This window comes from Pithys albifrons, chromosome 4 (assembly GCF_047495875.1).
Source record: "Pithys albifrons albifrons isolate INPA30051 chromosome 4, PitAlb_v1, whole genome shotgun sequence".
In the NCBI taxonomy this organism is placed as follows: domain Eukaryota; kingdom Metazoa; phylum Chordata; class Aves; order Passeriformes; family Thamnophilidae; genus Pithys; species Pithys albifrons.
In genome coordinates, this window is record NC_092461.1 from 37,195,554 (window position 1) to 37,217,377 (window position 21,824).

The 21,824-nt window shown below is 37.7% G+C and overlaps 1 protein-coding gene across 1 annotated transcript in view; it reads left to right on the forward strand.

Annotated features, from left to right (window-relative positions):
- The window catches only part of ADCY8 (adenylate cyclase 8), a 143,450-nt gene extending 122,381 nt beyond the window's left edge, over positions 1-21,069 (forward strand). Inside the window, exons 13-18 of the mRNA XM_071553831.1 lie at positions 1,382-1,463; positions 7,095-7,253; positions 11,077-11,223; positions 16,572-16,664; positions 18,893-19,007; positions 20,499-21,069. Of these exons, the coding sequence (XP_071409932.1) occupies positions 1,382-1,463; positions 7,095-7,253; positions 11,077-11,223; positions 16,572-16,664; positions 18,893-19,007; positions 20,499-20,986 (1,084 nt within the window). The 3' untranslated portion in view covers positions 20,987-21,069. The remainder of the gene's footprint in view (positions 1-1,381; positions 1,464-7,094; positions 7,254-11,076; positions 11,224-16,571; positions 16,665-18,892; positions 19,008-20,498) is intronic.
- Positions 21,070-21,824: the final 755 nt, after the last annotated feature.

A 21,824-nucleotide genomic window follows, 5' to 3' on the forward strand; every position in this document is an offset into this window, starting at 1 on the left:
TGTCTTTTGCTCCATACTAGTGACTCATCCCATAAGCAGCACATTTTCTCACAGTAAATTCTTCATTAAGACCACAAAATCAATTCAGGTATCTCTCTCACAAGAAAGTTTCCTTTTGGTTGAACCTCCATCATGTTCTGCTCTTTCTCTCTCCAATTTCTCTGATAAAGGAGTCCTTCTCTGACTAATATCATCTGATACTTTTTTCAAAATGACTACAGAAAAAGGATTCAGTGTCTGAACTTTGCTTTGTTCTTAGATCTCAAGGCAAATCAAAGAGCCTCCTAAAGTCTCTTCCAACTTCTAGTTCTCATTTATTATTAATGTTTTTCAAAACTTCAAGATTTCACCACCTCTTAACAAAATTCCTCATCTTATCTCTTCTCCCTTCAACAAAATAACCACAAAGTACCCATGTTCAATTCTCCTCCAAATTTTTTTTTCTCACTTTTGTTTTACTGTAAGGTTGGAACTACCCGTTCCCCAACCTCTTCATTTATACCGTTTCTCCCAAGAAACAAGCTTTTTAAAAAAACCCTGACATACAGAGATAATTTTTTCTTTTTTGTTTTCATCTGTTTATCTGTAATTTCTCCTCATATTTAAAACTCTATTACTGTTTTGAGCCTCTTTCACCTTATTTTGTCACACTTTCTTCATGGTCCACACACAGAACCTCAGTGATTTCATTCAGATTTCATACAGTCAGGACCTTCCGGCTCATGTCCTTTGCTTCCCTTGAGTTTGCAAGGGCTTTCTTTACTTTCCCTGTCACAGGCAGACATCTCTGCTCTTGCCTTGATGGCTCAGTAAAGCCAGTCCTATCTGTTTGCAATTTTTTAATTCCCTTTTAATCCACGCTTCTTTCCTGTCATCTTCTCCAAACCTTTCTCACAATATGAAGATGATTAATTTCAGCTCCTGCCTTGAGATTCATCTTTTATCTCTAGGCTCATTCACTGGGCTTTTACTTTCACAACCTGGAAGTTTCTCTTTCCCAGTTTCAGCCTGAAGCTTTCCCCACCAAGATCCCACCTCCTGCACTTCACATGGGCTGTGGTGTTCATGGTTCTTCACCAAGCTCCCACGAAGAGACCGACTGACACACAGATTGCACATTACATTTGAAAGAGAAAGCTCATCATCTTCTGTGTACCTCCTGTGGGCTACAATTTAGTTTTTTGAGACATTTGTCTCCAAACAGTGAGCACTGCAATTACACTCCTGTTCTCTTGAACTAATTATTGCTAATTTTTCAAATACAGTGGATTTTTTAAAGAACAACAAAGAATATCATGGTGACTTATGAAATGATAATTTTGAACAATTACAACACTGACAAATCAATAATTGTATTTTACTTTGGATTTTTTTTTTCCAGCACAGACTTCCTGGGTACAAAGGAGGCATCTTTACTACTGATGGCAATGTTCCTTTTAGCCGTGTTTTATCATGGTCAACAGGTAATGCAAACATTTGTTTTAACCATTCCTTTTATCCCTTGCAATTACAGAATGTGACAATAATTACTTTCAAAATACCAACTGCCTTTTTATCCACTTGAACATGTGACCTTTCACAATTTAATAAATCATATGCAGAATCTGATTAAAAAAGCCCACATCTGACACTACCCACCATTCTTAAAGAACATGTGCAGTATTATATTCAACAATACACACATTATATTCCATTTTTTAATAGAAATGGAAGGAACCATTGGGGTGTCATTCATTTTAGACACATGTGCAATTCAGGAGGCACCTCACAGCTTCAGTGCACTTGACTAAGCATAAAATCTAAGTACAGAAAAGCAATAACAAACAGTAAATAATAAAACTTCTATGAAATAACTTGGGATGTTCATAAAGAAAAAACAACAGACTTGAGGAAATTAGGAAAATTTGGGTTAAGCACCAATGCTAATGCCTTTGTGTCATGGACCACTTGCAAGAACCCTTTCACATGAATCTATAACCAGGTTCTGAGGACATCAGAGCTTTAGGCCTGATATACTTGAGGAGAAACAGAAAAACTGGATATATCAGGAATCCATGCATAGTGCACAGGGAGAGGGAATTATGACAAATTTAGATTTACAATAATGAATGTATTAAGCAAAAACCCGCTAAAGCAGGGTGTTTTCCTCACAGCATTTCTGGCTCTCAAGCTCTGGGATGCTGAATGTCAAACATGCTGACTTGAGGCAGGTTTTGTTCATACAAAACAAACAGAACCACTGTATTAAAGCAAGCAGCAAGCATAATTGCCTTTAGACATTGTCCAACTTGATTAAAGATTTTTGCTCAAGAGCATTAGGCTCATTAATACCAGCATTTCTTAATCCTCTTAGAGTGACGCAGTAAGAGGAATAACACTGTAATGAATGACAGTATTATACACTTTATTACAGTAACTTTGTAAGTTGTGCCAGGCCTCCATTCCTTCCACAGAAGAGCTAAAAGAAGCCCACATCTAAATATTCTAATAATTTCTCTTCTTTTTATCTGCTTTTTGAGAGAATGAGGAGTGAGTGGGTAAGGAAAGCAAATGATGAAATGTTTTTTGTGCCCAGATTTAAATTTGATGGAAGGCAATGTACTGTGACATTTCTTAATCAACACATAAAGTCCACTTACAAAAAATATGGAAAAAATAAGAAAACATCCCAAATTTGTGATAAGCCTTAAAATATTCACAATGATGCTTACCCTATGCCAAGATACAAATCTCAGGCTTGGGAATAAGCTAAAATACTAAGAAAGACAACATCAGAGGAGTTTGGGTAAAGCAAGAATTAGGTAGAATCCAGACAATGCTCTTCAGGATCCAAATTCTGGGTGTAAACATCTGTCTACTAAAAAAACCTGAGCTGAGGTGTTTAAAAGTATTTTCCAGCCCAGAGGCCTGTTAGTAGAGCACAGGTTCTTTTCCATTCTGTTAATCTTTCTTGTTCCTTAAAACAGGGTGACTGCACTAAAACTGCCCTTGGAAATAGTCCCTGAGATGTGCTATTCCTGCATGTTCTCTCAAATGATTCATAAGGCCACTCTATGAATATAACAGTATCCAATGGCAGTGCCCAGGAATATTTCTTTGTATTGTTAAGTCTTTTATTATAGAGTTAACCTAAAGGCCTCTGTATAATTGCCAACTAAATATATGCATAAAAATTTCATCCAGACCATATGAAAAAAACCCAAACTCTTCCACAGTGTGAATTGAGGAGCACATTAAATCCAATAAGCTGTCCTCCAGCACAACTTTGCATCTCACAAACTGCAAAAATATTCTGAAGTAGCATAGTTTAAAACTAGCCTCATTCTAGGCATATTTACCAAAAAAAGATTGGTTTCGCAAGATTAAATTTATGAATCTTCTATTTCTGAATAGCTAACTATAGCTCTTTTTCCATCGTGATTAAAAGTTAATCCCAACTTTTGTACTCAAAATTGAAAATTAAATTAGAGAAAAAGGTGTTGATACCAGCTTATTAGACTCAGAGTTTTCTTAAAATCTGGTCTGGATTCAGCCAATGAATCTCAAGAGTCTTTTCTGCTAAACCCATAATTAAAAGTATTTGTGTTACTGTTAGATGCCATCATAGACTAATTCCCTATTAGAAATTCACTTTCATCTGAAGGCACATCCCTTCTTTTAACACAAGTAATGTATATTTTACAGCAGTGTTTCTGCAAACTAAACTTGAGAAAAAAAAACACAGAAAAGAAGTGTTGTAGATAATTTTGAGGCTAGACCTAATCTGTTGTAAAATGTATTCTTTTACTGCTTTGTCTTTTTTAATGAGTTAAAGTAGGACGTTTTTTATGAGCATAAACTATACCCTGAAGTCTTATCAAACTGCAATACCATATACAGTCTTCTCTCCTTGAAATTCATCCCTACTGAAAACACACAATGCCTAATGTTTAACCCTGAGCAAAACCTTCTGCCATGGCTTTAAAAGAGGAAGTTTTAACAGTTGGAAAGAGGGAATGAAACTACCCACAGCAGACTCAGTCCTTCCTCTCTCCACCCCAGCTGGACTTTAAAAAAAGGCCTTTTAAAATAGAGGGGAAAGACCTCTCTGCTTTTGTTTAGATTGTGATCTGCATGTGGATCACAGCTGACTGTTCAGGTGTAGGCAACTCTTGACTGACTGGTTTGCTTCCATTTCTGGGACTCTTTGGTACAAAGAAAGACATGAACTTTGCTAGGGCAGGCACAGATCGCTCTGTACTCAATAACCACTGGATGTCAGGGGTGTATCTTAACTCTGTAGAGCCTTGTGGAAGGGAAGAAGAACTGACTTCTCTACATAGCAATTTATCTGAAACAAGCATAATCCTCTGAACCTTCTTCATGCTTGGGAAACAGAGGGGGAATGAGGAAATGTGAAGAGGAGATGGTTCCAAATGAAAGAGAAAAAGAGAGGAAGACATTCCTAATTCTGGTGTTATGCTTCAGGTTTTTCATTATCTTTTCTATATTCAGACTTTATTGGAGTGAAGAATGAATATTAGCTTGTTTTATCTAGATTTTTGGTTTTTGGGGTTTTGGTGTGGAGTTGTTTTTGTTTGTTTGTTTGTCTGTTTGTTTGGGTTTTTTTTGTCATTGAAAGTGTCCTTTAGGGTATAAGTTCTCCTTTCTCCTTCTCTAAGAAAGAATATGTTTCCACTCAAACTCTGATTCTTACCTTGTGCTTTCCTTGCATTAGCAATGATCTGAAGAGTGAATAGATTGTGCAGCATGTGGAAGATATAGTGTTAGGCTTTCTGTGTAATACATCTCTCTTTACTTCACTCATTATTGGAATTAGGGGTATTTCATAGTGCTACATACTAGGGCAGGAAAATATCAAGATTAATGTTGCACTCATTTTGCTTTGCACCACTGTACCCAGGAATATTTCTTTAGACAAACAGTAAAGCCAAAATTCAACTCTATAATTTTGTTAGTTTTAGCAAATATAAGAACTAGAAAAGCATCTTCTTAACATTTTCTATTTTCAGTCCTCATATGTAGCACTCTTTTTTCTTTGAGCTGACAGTGTCATCTCAGTAGTCCACGGATGATGCAAGAAAAGTATTTCATGTTGCAATGTGATCATAAATAACCAGAATGACATTATCTAAAATGTAAAGATTAGCTGCTGCTATTCTGAGCTAGGCTTAGAGATGTGACATTTCCCTGTAGAGCAGCTGTGAAAAACTGTACCACAGTTTTTTGCAAAGCTCTTATTGTAGTAACATTAAATATCTTGAAGCATCAAAGAACTCACAATTCACCAGCAGGTCCTGTTTCTAGTCAATCTGTAAAATACCATTAGAACTTGCACAATTATAGTCAATGTTCTCTTCACAGTTAGTTGATAGAGATAAAAGGCAGTTATATAGTATGGGCTCTATGTTCTAGCACAAAAGGAAGGGGAAGGAAACTGAAAAATATTGAAAAAATTCTTTAAAGATACTTTTTCTTGGCAGTTTTTTTTTGTGCCATTAATTAAGGGAATTAATAGTCACAAAATAGAAGATCAACATAGTAGTAGAAAAGAGATTGTTTACCAAGGTGGCAACAGCAAACAGAGGCAAGTAAATCATGACCAATTTGCATACACGTTTTGGAAATTTCTATCAAGCCATGGCTTCTTTTAGCTTTTAGGAAGGAAAGCTCCCTGGAGTGCAGTCAACCTATAAGCTCCCTTGCTTTGCATTTTCATCTGAAGAGTTTGCCATTCATCACTGCCACTAACTGAAAATGTGACCAAGATGAGTCACTAAACAATGCCTGAATCCCCTCTTAGTCACTCCCACCCACTGCAGGTTTGCCCTTTATTTTAGCTCGATACATGAATTATACCCCAACAATTCCTTAATCCCAGCACCTTTTGGCAAACCATTCGATGTCTATCAAAACTAAAATTCATCTATTTGCTGGCATAATATGTTTTTCTGACGAATGTTACCTCTGGTTACAGAATTTCAAACCTCACAAATATATTTTCTCTTTCAGTTTACTGACTATGGGTATATTTCCATCATTCTCAATAACACTGTAGCCTAATAAGTCACCCCTTGTGCTTGCTACAGTATCAGATGCCTTAAAATCTGTTTAAAACTCTTCTTCAGTGTAATGCACACTAAAGTTCTGCCAGTGTTGGTCTTGTCCATGTGCTGACACACATGTGCCTCTCAGGCAAGCAACATGAGGCTTCAACATGTTCCCTGCTTCAGCTAGCAGACAGTTGCCACTCACGTATATATGAATATGCATTTATGGCTATATGTATATATAGATATAAACAATGCATATATATGCATTAGACATGTATAAAAGCTCTGCTGCACACAGCTATTGTTCTGCATAGACAGAGCACTGAAAACCATTTAACTTCAGTTTGTATCTGTAGGTATCAGGCACTGCAGTTGTGCACAGACTAAACTATGATTGCAGACTCGGGTCCCACAATACATCAGGGACAGAGTATTTGAGGGGTTGACAAACAGCATGTTTTCCACTGTTTTTTAGACACCTATACCCGCAAATAGCTGCATGTCCCAACAGTATAACTATGTCATTTTGGTGCCACAGATTTGAAAGTCCTCTTTGGGAGTCCATTGGGCTATTATATATAGTTTTGCTGAAAGATACTTATCCTTGAGAAGGACATCTCTGCCAAGGGCTATTGCCCTCATTCTGTTTTCTCACTAAATTTATTTAATTTGAGAACACATACCAAAAGGGGAACATATTTACTTCATATCTAAACCAGTATCTTCCAATACCTATCTCCTGTCTCATTCCAGTATCTGGAAGTGTTTAAAAGGAAAATAATTTTGTGACATTTTGTATCCACTGACCATAGCAGTAATATGACAATTATTATTTTGCCCAAGATTACTCTGTGAGTCTCACTCTACATAAGGCAAGGGAATAATCTCTTTCTCTGGCAAGGAAATCAAATCCTTTCAAAGATCTTCAGCAGCACTGAAGGTAGTTACATGGCAGGAGCAGCCTGCCAGGATGACAATACAATTTCTACTCTTATCTTGTCAGGTTTTATATTTGCCTCTTTTTCCTTTCTGGAACTACAGCTTGAATATACAGCAAGGCTGGATTTTCTGTGGCGTGTTCAAGCAAAAGAAGAAATCAATGAAATGAAGGAGCTAAGGGAGCACAACGAAAACATGCTACGGAATATTTTACCCAGTCACGTTGCCCGTCACTTCCTGGAGAAGGATCGGGATAATGAAGTATGTCTCAGTTTTATTTCTGATCTTTTTGTCTAATTAGTAAAAGAAAAGCTGATTTATTAGGAAATTGTTGAACTTAGTTCTCAATAGGATTCTTTGCACAAATACTATCAATATTTGGTCTCTGATCCACACTGAAAAAAAATCATGTTTTAAAGAAAAAGTTCTAGGTTCACATCTGCAGTGATGTTTCCTTATTCAGACTCACCAGTAGGAAAGACGTGGACCTACTAGAGCAAGTCTAGCAGGCTGTTACCAAGATGATTAGAGGATTGGGGCACATAACACATGAAGGGAGTCTGAGAGACCTGGAATCATTCAACTCTGAGGAAAATGCTGCAAGATGATCTCATTGTCTCCAGCTACCTAATGAGTATTTATAGAGAAGACATTATTAGGGGTCTGGAGCATCTCTCTTAAGAGGAAAGACTGCAGGAGCTGAGCATGTTTAGTCTGGAGAAGAGAAGATTGAGAGGGAATCTATTCAATGCATAGAAAAATCTCAAAGGTGGATGTCAAGAAAATGGTGCCAGACTCTTTATAGTGCTGCACAGCAACAGGATGAGGAGCAATGGCCTTAAACTAAAGCAGAAGAAGTTTCACCTCAACATGAGGAAGAACTTCTTTACATTGAGGGTGGCAGAGCACCGGAACAGCTGCCCAGGAAGGACATAGTGTATCTCTCTCTGGAGACATTTCACCCTCAACCAGATGTGTTTCTGTGTCACCTGCTCCAGGTGGCCTTGCCTTGGCAGGAGTGTTGGACTGGATGATCTCCAGAGGTCCCTTCCAATCCTAACAATTCTGATTCTGTGAAGACAGAGACAAGCTCAAATCTCAACTGAAGGAGGCCATGAAAGTCTTGATCTAATTGGCTCTGCTTTGAAAGCAAACTGTATTAACAACATTCAAAGGTCCATTCCAACCTATGGATCTGTGAAAATCTATTATTCATGAAAAAGATGAGTGAATTTAACAGAATGTCTGTGCAAACTTACAGCAGTCCAGTGTTGCAGAAGTATTAGAGCCCTGCCGGTGATTATGAAAGAAATTCATTAAACAGGCAGCAACAGACCTGAGGCTCTCATATCTTTAGACACTAAGGAACATTTTTGCCATTTCATATCACCCTAAATTGCCTCTTTATGGCAGTTAACAAAACATCCATTTCAGAAATATTTTTTGTGGCTTTGTTTCTAAAAAGTGATTGCCGTACAAAAAGAAAAACATGATAAGGGTGTCTCTGGATATTCCTAAGATAAAGTTTGAAGAGGGATAAAGGAAAGTCCAGAATTTATTTCTGAAGTAGCAATAACTCCTTATTTGAAATGTCAAATACATATTATAATATTATCTGTAAATAAAGTCTACTGTATGATGAAACTGGAATTTTCTCACATAATGTCAGAATTATCTTTTGTGAGGGGAAAGTACTTTGTAAGATTCACATATTTCAGTGCTGACATATCTTTCATTGTGCAGCAAAAACACACAAAGGCCATGATTTTCTGATTGCACATTTTGGAAATAAATGTAGCCAGCTAAATTAGACTGCACAATGAGAAATCATTGTGTTCTGATTTCAAGTATCACCTAGGGAAGGATAGCATAGTGAGAAGCTACAAGAAAAGGCACTTTAGAAATCAATCTCTTGAGAAATTTTACTCTCTGCAGGTATTAAACTGCCATAAACACTGCTCTGCACATGAGAAAATGTGTGTGTGAAAGCAACCAGCTTAAAATGTTTCATTGCAAATAGAGAAGACCCCAACACTAACCATGACTGTATTCTGGCATATCTGCATTATGGATTTTCAGGAAATAAATTTCCTATCTTACACTTTCATTCACATACAGTCACATGCATAATCTTCAGAAGCAAGCAGATGCCCCATGGCTCACGGCTGATGCTTCAATAATTTGCCACTGAATTCAATTCCACCACCCCTGCTTTTTGTAAGGCAATTTCCAGAGTAACTATACTTGGGGATGATTTATGCATGAGCTGGCAGACTGTAACATCTACCAGATTTCAGTACAATCAATCCTGCAGTTCATGTCTGGCCATTAAGTTAATTTCTCTGCTCTCAAAAAATGAATTCCCAAATGTGCAGTGTAGCATTTTCTCGTGGATGCATTATTTCTGTCTTGATGCTTATTTCCAAAAATAGAAATACAGAGCAGCTGAAGGCTCAGCCAGTTGTTTTCTGTCTTCATGATCTGAGGAAAGTGTATGCCTGTGTTTGTGCTTCTCCTAGCACATATTGTCAAATCTTCCATAAGCATCCACAAAATGTGTATTATCTTTTGTTTTAAGAAAGAGAATAAGACTATCCATAGAATATGGATTCCATGACCCTAAAGATTTTTTTCCACAAAAGAAAGTGTAAGGGCAGGAAAGGAATCAATCATGTTTTCTCAATCATGGCTTTGCAGTGACTTTGCAAACTGAAATAATTTCCCCACTTTTACTGTAGGACACTTTGTTGAGCTCAATAAGTAGTAGCATTAACAGTATATCAGAGTGCAGGCCGGGGGCTCAGGATGCTTTTCTAGGGAAAAGCAGGATGAAGGAAGAAGAAGAGCCTGGAGTATTCACATCAAATGTTTGGCAACCAGCAATAAATCTTTTTGTCATGAAAACAAAGAACTAATTTTTTTTTTAAACCACTAACAAGAACATTGAGAAAAAAGTACCTCAGGTCAGAATGACATAAGAAAAGTCCCCAAACAGAAATGGAAGTGTCCACCATTGGGTAAAACTATAGAAGTTCAAGCTAAGAGAAAAAAAAATCAAAGGAGAATGCATAATCAAAGGAGGTGGTATGTTAGCCAAAAGAAAAGCATACCAGGAGTTATGGTGGAGCTCTGTCCTTGGAATTTTTAAAGCTGAAATTAGTTTCTGAAAATTAACTTCAGAGATGATGTTCACATTTTCAGATATGAAATGGCAAAGACCTCTCCATAAATCCATCTGTATTCATTACCAGAGTGAATTATATGACTAAAGTAGTTTATTCCGTGACATATGGTATCCTAATAGCCTTCTGTGACTGATCCTTTATAAGCTGCTTATATCCCCAATAACCCTATTATCACCTTCACTTCTGTTTTTCCCTCCTTTCAAATCATAATAGCAGGAACATTTTCCAGAGCCAGGCAATCAAGGAGCTCCACAGTCACCTTAGAAGAACTGCAGTTTACCAGAGTAAGGGCTCTCTGTAAACTTGTGAATAAACAAACTTGTAAAGAGCTGCAGTAGTTTCAAATACAAATTATCCACCAGAAAATGTGATAACTGAGAGTATTTTTTAATCAAGAGGTCACACTAGACATTTTAAATGCTCCCATCTTATGCCTGTCCATAAAAAAAGTTAGAAATGTATTGTCAATTAGAAAAATTTGAGATAGACTTAAAAAATAATAAATAGCAAACATTACGTTCCTTTTACTTGCCTAACAGTGTTTGATTCTCTCGAGTTCATACTTGCAAATGAACTCTTCATTTCTTCAAGTCATTTGTCTTATAAATCAAAAGGGAACTTTCTATTTCATTTTTGGTGGTGTAGCCCCCTGACCTGAAAAGCAGAAGGAGCAGGCTTTCAAAGAAAGAGCAAACCCTGCACATAGGCCACAATAAAAGCATAAGAGCTGTCAGCCTCCTCCTGTTGAACTTGGCTAACACTTAATATACTAATGCCAACATCAGATATGAAGGTATTAATGCGTGGAAAAAGTAACAAAACTATTTTAATTGCAGCTAATTATATTTTCTTCCTTATGTTACCACTTCAATTGATCCTTTTTTTCATCATTCTTTTAGGAGTTATACTCTCAGTCCTATGATGCTGTTGGTGTGATGTTTGCTTCTATTCCTGGATTTGCTGACTTTTATTCTCAGACTGAGATGAATAACCAAGGAGTAGAATGTCTGCGTTTGCTGAATGAAATCATTGCAGATTTTGATGAGGTAATACCAGCTAATAAAGAAAACCTGATATTGCTTAAACAATGAGTTCCCAAATAGGAAATGATATCCTGAAGTATCAAATTTAGTAATTATTTTGCTCCCAATAGTTTTCTGATTTACTTTTTTGCTCCAATTACACTCTTCTGTTTTGCTTTCATGCTCTACATCTTGCCAAACATTGGTCTGAATGACCTAGTGAGATAAAGACTGAAAGCAATACTGAAGTGTAAACAACCTTAAGTAAAAGCACCAATCTGTTCCAGTGTTCTGAGAAGCAGAAAATGCCTTAGTTCTGTAGAAGAAGGAAGCATGAACATGTTTACAGGAGTTCTGGAAAACAGTGGTCTAAATGCAAACAGATAAAAATGTTGGTTTGAAGGTATTGGTTGAATGGACTCAATGAATGTTAGAGGTAGAATAGTGTCAAGTGAAATGTGAAGCACACAGATCAGAAGCCAACGTTGGGCAGAAAATGCACCATGGTGGTAATATGTTAACTGAGGAGAATTGTCTGCTGAGGGATTTTATAGAGAGTTAGATGGAGTAAAGCTGCTTGTTTTACTGAGGAATTCAGTGGGAAGGGAGGTTTTATTTTTTTAAATGGAAAGGAAACAGAAAATAAAAAGTATTTATTTGACATCCTGTCCAATTAATTTTAGAAAAGATGCTGAAGAGGGGATTAGATAAACAGGAGAAGACAAGTCAGACTACCAATGTAGCTATTCCTAGGTGGACACAAAGAAAACCTGGTAAGTGAAGAGGAAGTCAGAAGCTATTTCCATACTTCATATTGGATACTCTGCTAACTACTTAGTAAGGAAGCTTAGACAGGTGGTATCATGCCTTTCAAGGAGCCCAAGAGGAATTAAGAAAGGAGACAAAGCACCAACCAACAAAGAGCTTTGAAAAAACTTCAAAATCAGAAAAGGTGCAAAAATACTGCCAAAATTACCTAGTACAGAGGATTTCAACCTGCAAGCAGTTTTCAGGAGTATGTAGCTCTCATGAGCTTCCACGTAGTAGAAATAGAATTTAAATCATCTCTACTTATCACTGAGATTGGGTCTGTGTGCCAGACTGGAATGGTCCAGACAGAAAAGGGAAGCAGAAAATGTGGTACCAATGGTCTGTGAATTCTCATCCTGGGCACCTGCATGGGGAATGTTCATAGAGTGGTTGCTCATAAAAGCTGGATCAGGGTAAAGATTACCAAATTCTGAGAGACACCGACATTGAAAGTTTATCCATATAATTGGTGCGATACTAAAACTATTAGTGAGAAATGGAAGAATTCACAGGAATTGCATTCCTGTGCATTTTAGTAGAAAACAAAATTACACTCCCATGAGAAGAACTCTGTCACCTGCTAAGCTCCTGCACTGCTTTCCCTATGGGTATAAATACCTACCTCTTACCTCTGAGATCTTGCACAGCTGTCAGCATGCTTCTTGATTAATAGTTTTGTTTTCCTTTCCAGATCTGATTAAAATGATTACCACTCAAACTTAAATTAATTCATAGCAATAGTCTTTGCATTAAAATATTTTGTCATGCACATTCCTGTAATCTTCACAACAAAATTTCAATGCTTCTGTGGTAATTACTGAAGACAAGGTTTTCATCTAAAGCCCTAACACAATATTACTTTCGGGCCCCTAACACCTGCACTGTAATTAATAAAGGACCTAATTAGGGACTGTATTATGTCCCAGACATGTTTGGTTGAAGAATAGATATGTTCTTGGTATGGGTAGTAAATGAAATTATGTGATCCCCTGCTGATTGCTAACCTACTTGCAGCATGGTCATGTCATTAGTTTATTCTGTCTAAGAAATGTGAAAAGTGATATGACAGAAAGAACAATTAAAGAGAGTAATTTTACCCATGGAAAAAGAACCAGAAGGAATTTTGGGTACAGTGTTTCAGGGCTGGCAATTTTTCCATTTAGCTGTTGACTGGCACAACATGATGTTGTTATTCCTTATTTTCATTGTGTTCCTTGCCAAGACTGTCTGCTGCCTCAATACAATAAAATGCAGATGTGCAGCTTGAGAGCAGAATAGATCTGTTATCCATGGGAAAACTTTGTTCCTGACCAACACAAACACCTCTGTAGAGACACTCTAATGTAGAGAGTAGCGTAAGACATGGGCACCTGGTTCCATTTGACATATCCTAGGTGATTTGAGAAACTCACTTGGGATTATCAGCTCCCACGCTACACTATAAAAAAACTTACATTGTTCTAGAGCAAGCCATTGGAGGTTTTTGAGGGAAGTGTGCTCTAGATCACACTAGACATAAATGTTTAGACAACTGAATTGAATTCCTAAGCTCAAATCAGATTCTACACTGTGAGTCCCCTCTTGTCCTTGCAGAGATAACAGTATTAAGGATGATCTGTCCATAGGGACAAGATGATGTTTCTGAATGAAAGCAGCTGTAAAAATACAAATTGACCTGTTTGGGAAAATGTGATTGGTGCACAAGCAGAAAATCTGGAAAATAATAAAATCTTATTTCTTCTGTTCAGAGGGTTTTCCTTGTTACTGCAAAACAGTAGGGTTGCAGTCTGGGTCTGTTATTTTGCTGTTCATCTAATGGATTTATGTTAGAACAAGCCAGTCAAACAAAAAGTAGTGAATGGTGGAACAGAACCTGCCACTGACAATTGCATGGGGTAGGTGCCCACAGAGCAGGCAGCTTGTGACTAGGTCTTTCTTAGGGCCCTGGGGGGAACCTGGTCCAAATGTTAGTCTTGCTGAGTATGTGGCTGACTCTTCTCAAAGAACAGCCTCCACACAGGCTTTTTTCCCTTGTGGTTCACAAATCTTTTGATTTCCAAATTATCCACTCTTCCTCTCAGCTGAGGCAGAATGAGAGGTGTTGGTTTCTCAACTGACAAAAAGAAACAAATATGAACATTGAAAAGCTACTTTTATAATTACCTGTTTTTTTATGTGACTATAGTATTAAGACACAAGTCTAAACTCTTAGAGAAGTTGGACCAAAAGATTAACATCGGAACATTACTTCTGAAATTATGAGTCCTGAAGGAATATTTTTTAGTATCATATTCTTTCTAGCGTCTTTAATTTATCATTTACCTCTCTTAATGTTACACTTGGGATTTGTGCTTTAATAAGAGCTATCTTGTTCACAGTTGGTTTTTTTCCTCACATTTTCTTTATCCTGCAGTGATTTACATAGTGAGTATGACAACAGATATTAATATATTATATTGCCATAAGTAGAGATTTCAACAGAACACTGGATCCTGCTTTCAGATTGATTACTTTGCAGTTGTGTCCTACTTCCTGGAATACTGAGGTTTTGTACTATCTTATACATCTTAACCCAGGGTCTGACCTCCATATAACCTTGGCTGTGCATGAATTGTGACATCAAGCCACTAGTTGCTTTTCAGATACAAATCACATTCTAGGGCTTGAAAATGTTCCCTGGACTATTGTAGTAAATTAGCAGCCTATTTAAAATGTTGTAGCAAGTAGCAGCTGATTTAGGACAGAGTTGGAATATCTTTGCCCAATATCAAAATCCATCAACCTGTCATACTGTGAAGATAGTAATTTATAAATAGACTGTTATTTGAAGAAGAAAGATGCTATCAAACATGCCAGATAAAGCAAGGATAAATAAAATAAAAAAAAAAGAAATTTGGAACAATAATGAACGAGGAAAAAAGATAACTTGGGATCATTTCTTCTAAATTGCCTCACTGCCAATAGTTTCTTTCTTTCTTAAGAAGTGTAATTTTAGATATTTATTATACATTTTAAATTAGTGTGCTATTTGCTATTTCTTCCAGTAACCATCTGGAAATGAAAATATTAGACTGTTTTCAACCAAACCCCATTTCTCCTCTTGCCCACACCTGGTGCTCTCACTGCTCACAAAGGCGAGCTACAAGAAATGATCTTTTTCTTTAAAAGAGCAGTTGGAAGGGCTGCCCTTGTAGGAGGGAAAGGTACATAATGGGCTTTTCTGGCAGTTTGAAGGAAAATGAGACGCAGGTCAAGTTTTTGGACTTTCCTGACTTGGACGGGAGCCATTAAACCATATGGCTTTGTATTCCCTATGCTCAGGGCTGAGCAGCCTCCCATTAGAGACAGATGGTGCAATATCTGTACATGAACAGCAAAGCTTCCAAGACCCCAGCGCTGCAGCTGACGTACACTGTGGTTAGTTCAATGGCAGGGGATATTTCATGTTATGCCTGTGGTATGTTTCTCCCTTTGAGTGAAATAATCCCCTTAATGAACAGGAAATTCCAGCCACAAGATGGAAAAAGAATGCTCAAGAATGTCCAAAAAAAAGGGGGAAATATTTCATTAAATTTTTGCCTGACCACAGAGAGACTTTTTTTCCCCTTTAAACCCCACATTGAGCCTTTAGAAGTGAAATTTGAAATTTCTTTTTTTTTTTTTTAATGAACTGATTTTTTTTCTCCCAGGACTTACTACCCATTTTGATACCTAAATTTATTAGAGACCATACAGCTTACCACAAAGATTCCTGGGGTATTTGGCATTAATACAGCAATAAGCATTTTAAAAGTTTTTGATGAGGTGATTAATGCCCATATACTGCACCGTATTGTCGTTCTGGTTCCTATTTCATGGAAAATCTTAAGTTAAACCATAAATATAGACTTGGAATAAGGACCAAACTGTCACTCCCACTTTACTCAGTGCTTTAGCAACTAAACTAAATTTATTCTTCCTCTTCCAGATTCTCAAGATCTTTATATCTACTTAACACCCATAGAATTACAGAATGGTTGGGGTTGGAAAGGAACTTAAAGATCATCTCATTCCAACCCCTCTGCCATGGACAGGGACATCTTCCACTAGACCAGGTTGTTCAGAGCCCCATCCAGCCTGGCTTTGAACACTGGTTTTATCACCTGAATTGTTGCTGTAGCAGCACTTAATTTGCAAACCAAGTTCCTCCAAAAGAGTTTTAAGAACAGTTTTAAGGGATCAACTCTTCTTGTATTCACACATACATACACAGAGACTCTGTCCTCACTAATATTCAGCGATCATACCTCAGGAAATGCAGGACTCAGGTGCATTTATGATAGGCTGGCATATGCAGGTCTCATATTAGTCATTATAGGATTTATCAAACAGCACAATTTCGCTTGAATGCACTCTATGAGTCGGTGGTGTTGCAAAGTCCCAGATCAGTGTGCACCAGAACCCAGAATAAACTGGGTGGCAACTGGAAAATACTACAAGTGTAAACATTCATTTTCACATCTGTAGAAACATTTTGTGCTAATAATTACAAAAGTAACAGTATTATTTTATATGTATTTTAGTTACTAGGTGAAGAGAGATTTCAAGATATTGAAAAAATTAAAACAATTGGCAGCACATACATGGCCGTGTCAGGATTATCACCTGAAAAACAGGTAAGAGATAATTTCCATTAATAAGTCTGACCATTCATAATAGAAAATATTAGTGTTATCTTTGTGTTGTTCTTGAAGCTGTTTTGATAAAATAAAATAGACATTTGAGGCTTCTGGCAGACAATAGTTTAACTTCTTGATGAATTGAAATGACATCTTGTGCTTGGAACAAGAACCATATGGATTCTTTCCTCAAATTTAGGTTTATAGGAGAAAAAAAAAACAACCTCCTTTCAATCACATCAGTGTGAATCTAGATGAAGTCTATCTATATCTTCAGACAGACTCTCACGTTACCACTGTAACTCAGACTGGAACATGACTGACAACCTCCAGTAATCAATAAAGAAAGAGATCTGTTAAGTGACAGCACACTTATGCAAGTATAATGCTGCATTTGTGCTCTCTTGTGACACAGCCTACCTACAGACAGTGCAATAATTAGACATCAGAAAGAAAGCAGACCATCAGTTCAACTGAAGAACAAACAAAGCAAGTTGATCAGTCATAGAGGACACATACACAGTCACAGCCATAAACCTCAGATAAGTTGGACGACAAAATTCCATTCATAATTCCACCCAAGAATTTGCCTGGAAACAGGGTCTCCAAAGGAGTTAGATAAGGCTCTAAAACACATCCAAGGAGAAGTCAGTTTTGCTCAGATCTATCTTTTTTGGCAACTGGTACCTCTCCCCAAGGAAGAGCAACAAAAAAAGGGTGTGGTGTCCTGGGACACAGATTGGGAAGCAGATCTGCCCACACTGATCACAACTTCCAGAAAAGCAGAAGACAGATTAGCAAGAGCTTTATAAACTAGAAAATTTCCATTGTTTGTTTAGAATACATTTTAAAACACATGGAGTGTAACTAGCTGAGCATCTCCCACCTACAGAGTAGCAAGTAATGATGACAGCTGGAAATCCTCAAAACTAGAGAAGCATGGGATTGTTGGTTGTTCCAAGTTAAAATGCTTCTGTGTACAAATGGGCAAAGAAGGATTGAACATCAGGGAGATAGCCGGTTATAGCTACACAGATCCTAACCACTTCTTTTGACTCTTAATTGGTGTAAAAAAATCAAAGGAAGAAACGCTTCACTGCCTTTCCAAGACTGATCAACTCATCTCTTTTCTTGAACTATAAGAGCTTAATGTATTTTTAAAGTATATTTTAGGTATACATACTTATCTGTCACCTTGTCAACATCTAAGATGTGTGGGTTGCTGAGGAATGTTGGCATGCTGTGAACGAAATGAGGCTAAGAACAAAGCCCAAGCACGGTGTGAACAGAACAGGGTGATGCCTGGGAGATGCTCGTTTTCAGCATCAAACACTGAAGATGATGAAAACTGTAAAGGACCGGACTGCATGGCCCATGGAGAGACTTACAATGTTTTGTAATGTAATGTATTGTAATGCTATGAACTGGAAATATGAAGAAAGGATTACCTTGCTTCAGAACAGATGTGATGACATCACACAATCATTGGGCCAAACCCACAGCTGGTCCTTGCTCCACTGATGCCCTTGAGAGTCCCTGCCTCTTTATGTGATCTGTTGGTGTCTGGAAAGACTAAAAACTACTAGTAGTCCCCATCTGTATATTGACCGCCCTGTAGGAATCAAATTGTAGGGGAAAGAGCAGGGAGTGACTTTGCTGACCTAAGCACAGGTGTTTAATGTGCTACAGAAGAGCCGTTTATCTCTCCCTTAACCAGTTCCAGGTTGCCTGGCCTGCCCTGTTGTTTCTGTCACTATTCCATCCCTGAGAGCATTGGAGTTGGTGCTTTTCCTCTGTGACAGTTTCAGCAAATGAGAATTACATCTTTCACTTCTTTTGTTCTACTTTTTCCTTATATGCATCATTCCCAGTTCTCACTAGATTTTGACTTGGCACCTGAGCTAGCTCAATCCTGTCTGTACTTTTTTTCTCAGCCTTAGATTGATTTCACATGCCTTGTTAATTCTCATGATTGTCTGCCAGATTGTTGACAGGACATTACTTTCTTTGGTAGTTTACACCCAGCTTCTCTTCATCCAGGTATACAAGTGCTGTGACATAACTGGGGAGCATTACTATTAGTAACACCCTACCGCTCTTGGATCTAGTATGTTGAGGCTGTTCCTATAGGTTCCAAATTTAAATACTTGGCACCACCTGAGATGGGTACCACCTGAGCAAATGAAGAACTTTTCTAACATATTGGTCTGTAACTTTTTCCTCAGCAATGTGAAGACAAATGGGGACATTTGTGTGCCCTGGCTGACTTCTCCATAGCTCTGAATGAAAGCATACAGGAGATCAACAAGCATTCATTTAACAACTTTGAACTCCGTATTGGTAAGCATGGTTCAAACAGGAGAATTAAAGTGGGGTTTTGTTTGCAAGGATCTGCCTCCAATAAGTGTGCTCCAAGAGCATTGCAAGGATGTGCACAATATAAAAAAGTCCAAATACGGTATCCTTTGTTTTCAAATTGGCTTCATCCCAGGCAAAATCAGAAATAAGTACTCCATTTGCATAATATTGACCCTGACTTGGGGATTGCAGAAGATCAAAGTTTCAGTGAATTGTGAATGGGGAATGGAGTTAAGCTGTTGTCTTTAGCAAGTCTGACCAAGAGCCCATAGATGTAACAAAGAAAGTGAACTGCACAGCCCAGACCTAGCCCGAAGACTGATACTCACATAGGCCTTTATTAATTTCTCTGTTTAATTTTTTTTTTAAGTAAAGGGGTGAAAGTAGGTTCTCATAAACACTGTGAGTAGAACTTCAATTTTGCACAAAAATTGAATTTCAGTTCCTACCTGATCAGTGTCAGGAGCTCTGAATTGCTGTGATGGGGAGCTATTATGCTGGATGAGATACCCTGGTTGGCTAGTAGGATGCGACATAAAACAACAGTCTGAATATATGGCACATAGCAGGAGTAAATCTGGTGACTTCTCATGCTGACTGTATCATTGGCCAAAACCAAAAACTGCCTGGAAGAAACATGCCCTTTACAACTCTACCATAGAAAATCTGAAGTATATTCAGCAGTCATAGCATGGAGGGTCACAGCACCACTATCTGATCTATATTTCCTAAGAGTTTCAAATGCAGAAATTTCAGTTCCCAAGATTTCTCAGGGAACAGACATCCATTATTAATAACTGTGGATCACTTACACAGATTTCATAGAGCATGAATGCAACAGTATTTGGAAATAATTCTATCACATTAAAATAATCTTTTTTAAAAAAAACTAAAAAACTAAAATCCTTTTCCAAAAGATGTCTTACACTCTCATCAAATATACTTTTAAATCACTGCTGTAGAAAAAAAATAGGTATTGCCCGTCTTAATTTTGTGCAACAATCTTACAAGATAGTCATTCAATAATTTCACAGAATGATTTAATATTTTCACTTCATGTAACATAAGAATGTAATTTCTTGACTGTATCGCACTAACAAGGTTGCCTTCAACAAGTGTAGATCCAGAAAGATCCTTCTAGAGAAATCTTTCCTACTATGTGAGAATGTTTGCAGAAGCTTTGCTAATAACGTAGAGATGGCACATAAGTACTGGGATTTCATTGACATGGATGTCTAATAAAATAATGCTTTGGATATTCCTTTTCATGCTTTCTAGCTTTTCCAGCTTTTTCTCCCCTTAATTTCTTTGTATATACATCTCTTCCTTAAAGATGTATGTACAAAGCTTAGAGATAAGTGTATCTGAAGCAGTTTTCATCTGATTCTTAAGTGTGAATATGGTTTTAGTCATTCTTGCATAAGGGTTTATCTTCTCAAATTTTTTTAATGTTTTTTCCTTTTTTATTATTAGGGATTAGCCATGGCTCTGTCGTAGCAGGAGTTATCGGTGCTAAGAAACCCCAATACGATATCTGGGGCAAAACGGTTAATTTAGCAAGTCGAATGGACAGCACAGGTGTTAGTGACAGAATACAAGTGCCTGAAGAAACGTATCTGATCCTGAAGGACCGGGGATTTGCCTTCGACTACCGAGGAGAGATTTATGTCAAAGGTATCAGTGAACAGGAAGGAAAAATCAAAACATATTTTCTTCTAGGAAGAGTTCAACCAAATCCTTTAATCTTACAACCAAGGAAACTGACTGGACAGTATTCATTAGCAGCTGTTGTATTAGGACTTGTACAGTCTCTTAACAGGCAAAAACAGAAACAAATTCTTAATGAGAACAATAACTCTGGAATCATAAAAGGACATTACAACCGGAGGACTTTGCTCACTCCCGGTGGATCTGAGGCAGCAGCCCAGGCAGAGGGGGCTGACAAACCTGAATTGCCATAATCAGCATTGTTTGTGTTCTTTTTTTTTTTTGTATTTCTTTTATATATAAAAATAAATATACAAATAAAAAGGGTTTAATTTTTTTTAGAAGAAGTGTGATTTTTTTTCCTGGTGTGATATTTGATGAGATTCAAATTTTGACACTTTAACAGTGGTGTCAGCTTCTCTTCCTGCCAGTTTTGGTTAACCCCTGAATGTCCAGACATGGTAGCTGTAGGCCACCACTCTGCTGTGCTAGCTACCTGCAGAAAGGGACAAGAATAAACCCCTGACAGGAGAGATTTAACATGAATTGTGTAGGGAGTTAATGATGGCAAAAGGAGGGAGTACTGTCCACACTTTTCAGATGAAAGCAATGCAAAAGGAGACTGAGTAGGTTCTTTTCACCCTCAGTTGCCTTTGAGTAGATTTACACACATCTAAATTATTTGTCTGGTCCCCACAACAACAGGGAAAACCTAGACAATAGAGCCAAAGGATGGTAAGGCATGTTATGTGCCCAGATGTGAGGATCTGGGAGACAAGAGATGAATCTTGTCCTAAACTCACTGATGTCATTGAGTCCACCGGTTATGGACTCATAATAGACTGAGGTGTCCTCCTCACAGGTGAGTGACTGCACTGCAGATGTGTGTTGGTGTCCTCCTGGCCTCTTGCACCCAAGCCAGGAGGTCAAGGCTCTCCTGTGGGCACTATGTCATGTCTCTCAGTCCAGCCTTGGGGGCTCAAATGCACTGTGGTACCTCGGCTGGCACAAGACAGCTATGAACAGACAACAGAGTTACACCTTGAATGACGTGTCTGGAGCCTACAGCTGAAACAATCACCTGGTCAAGGA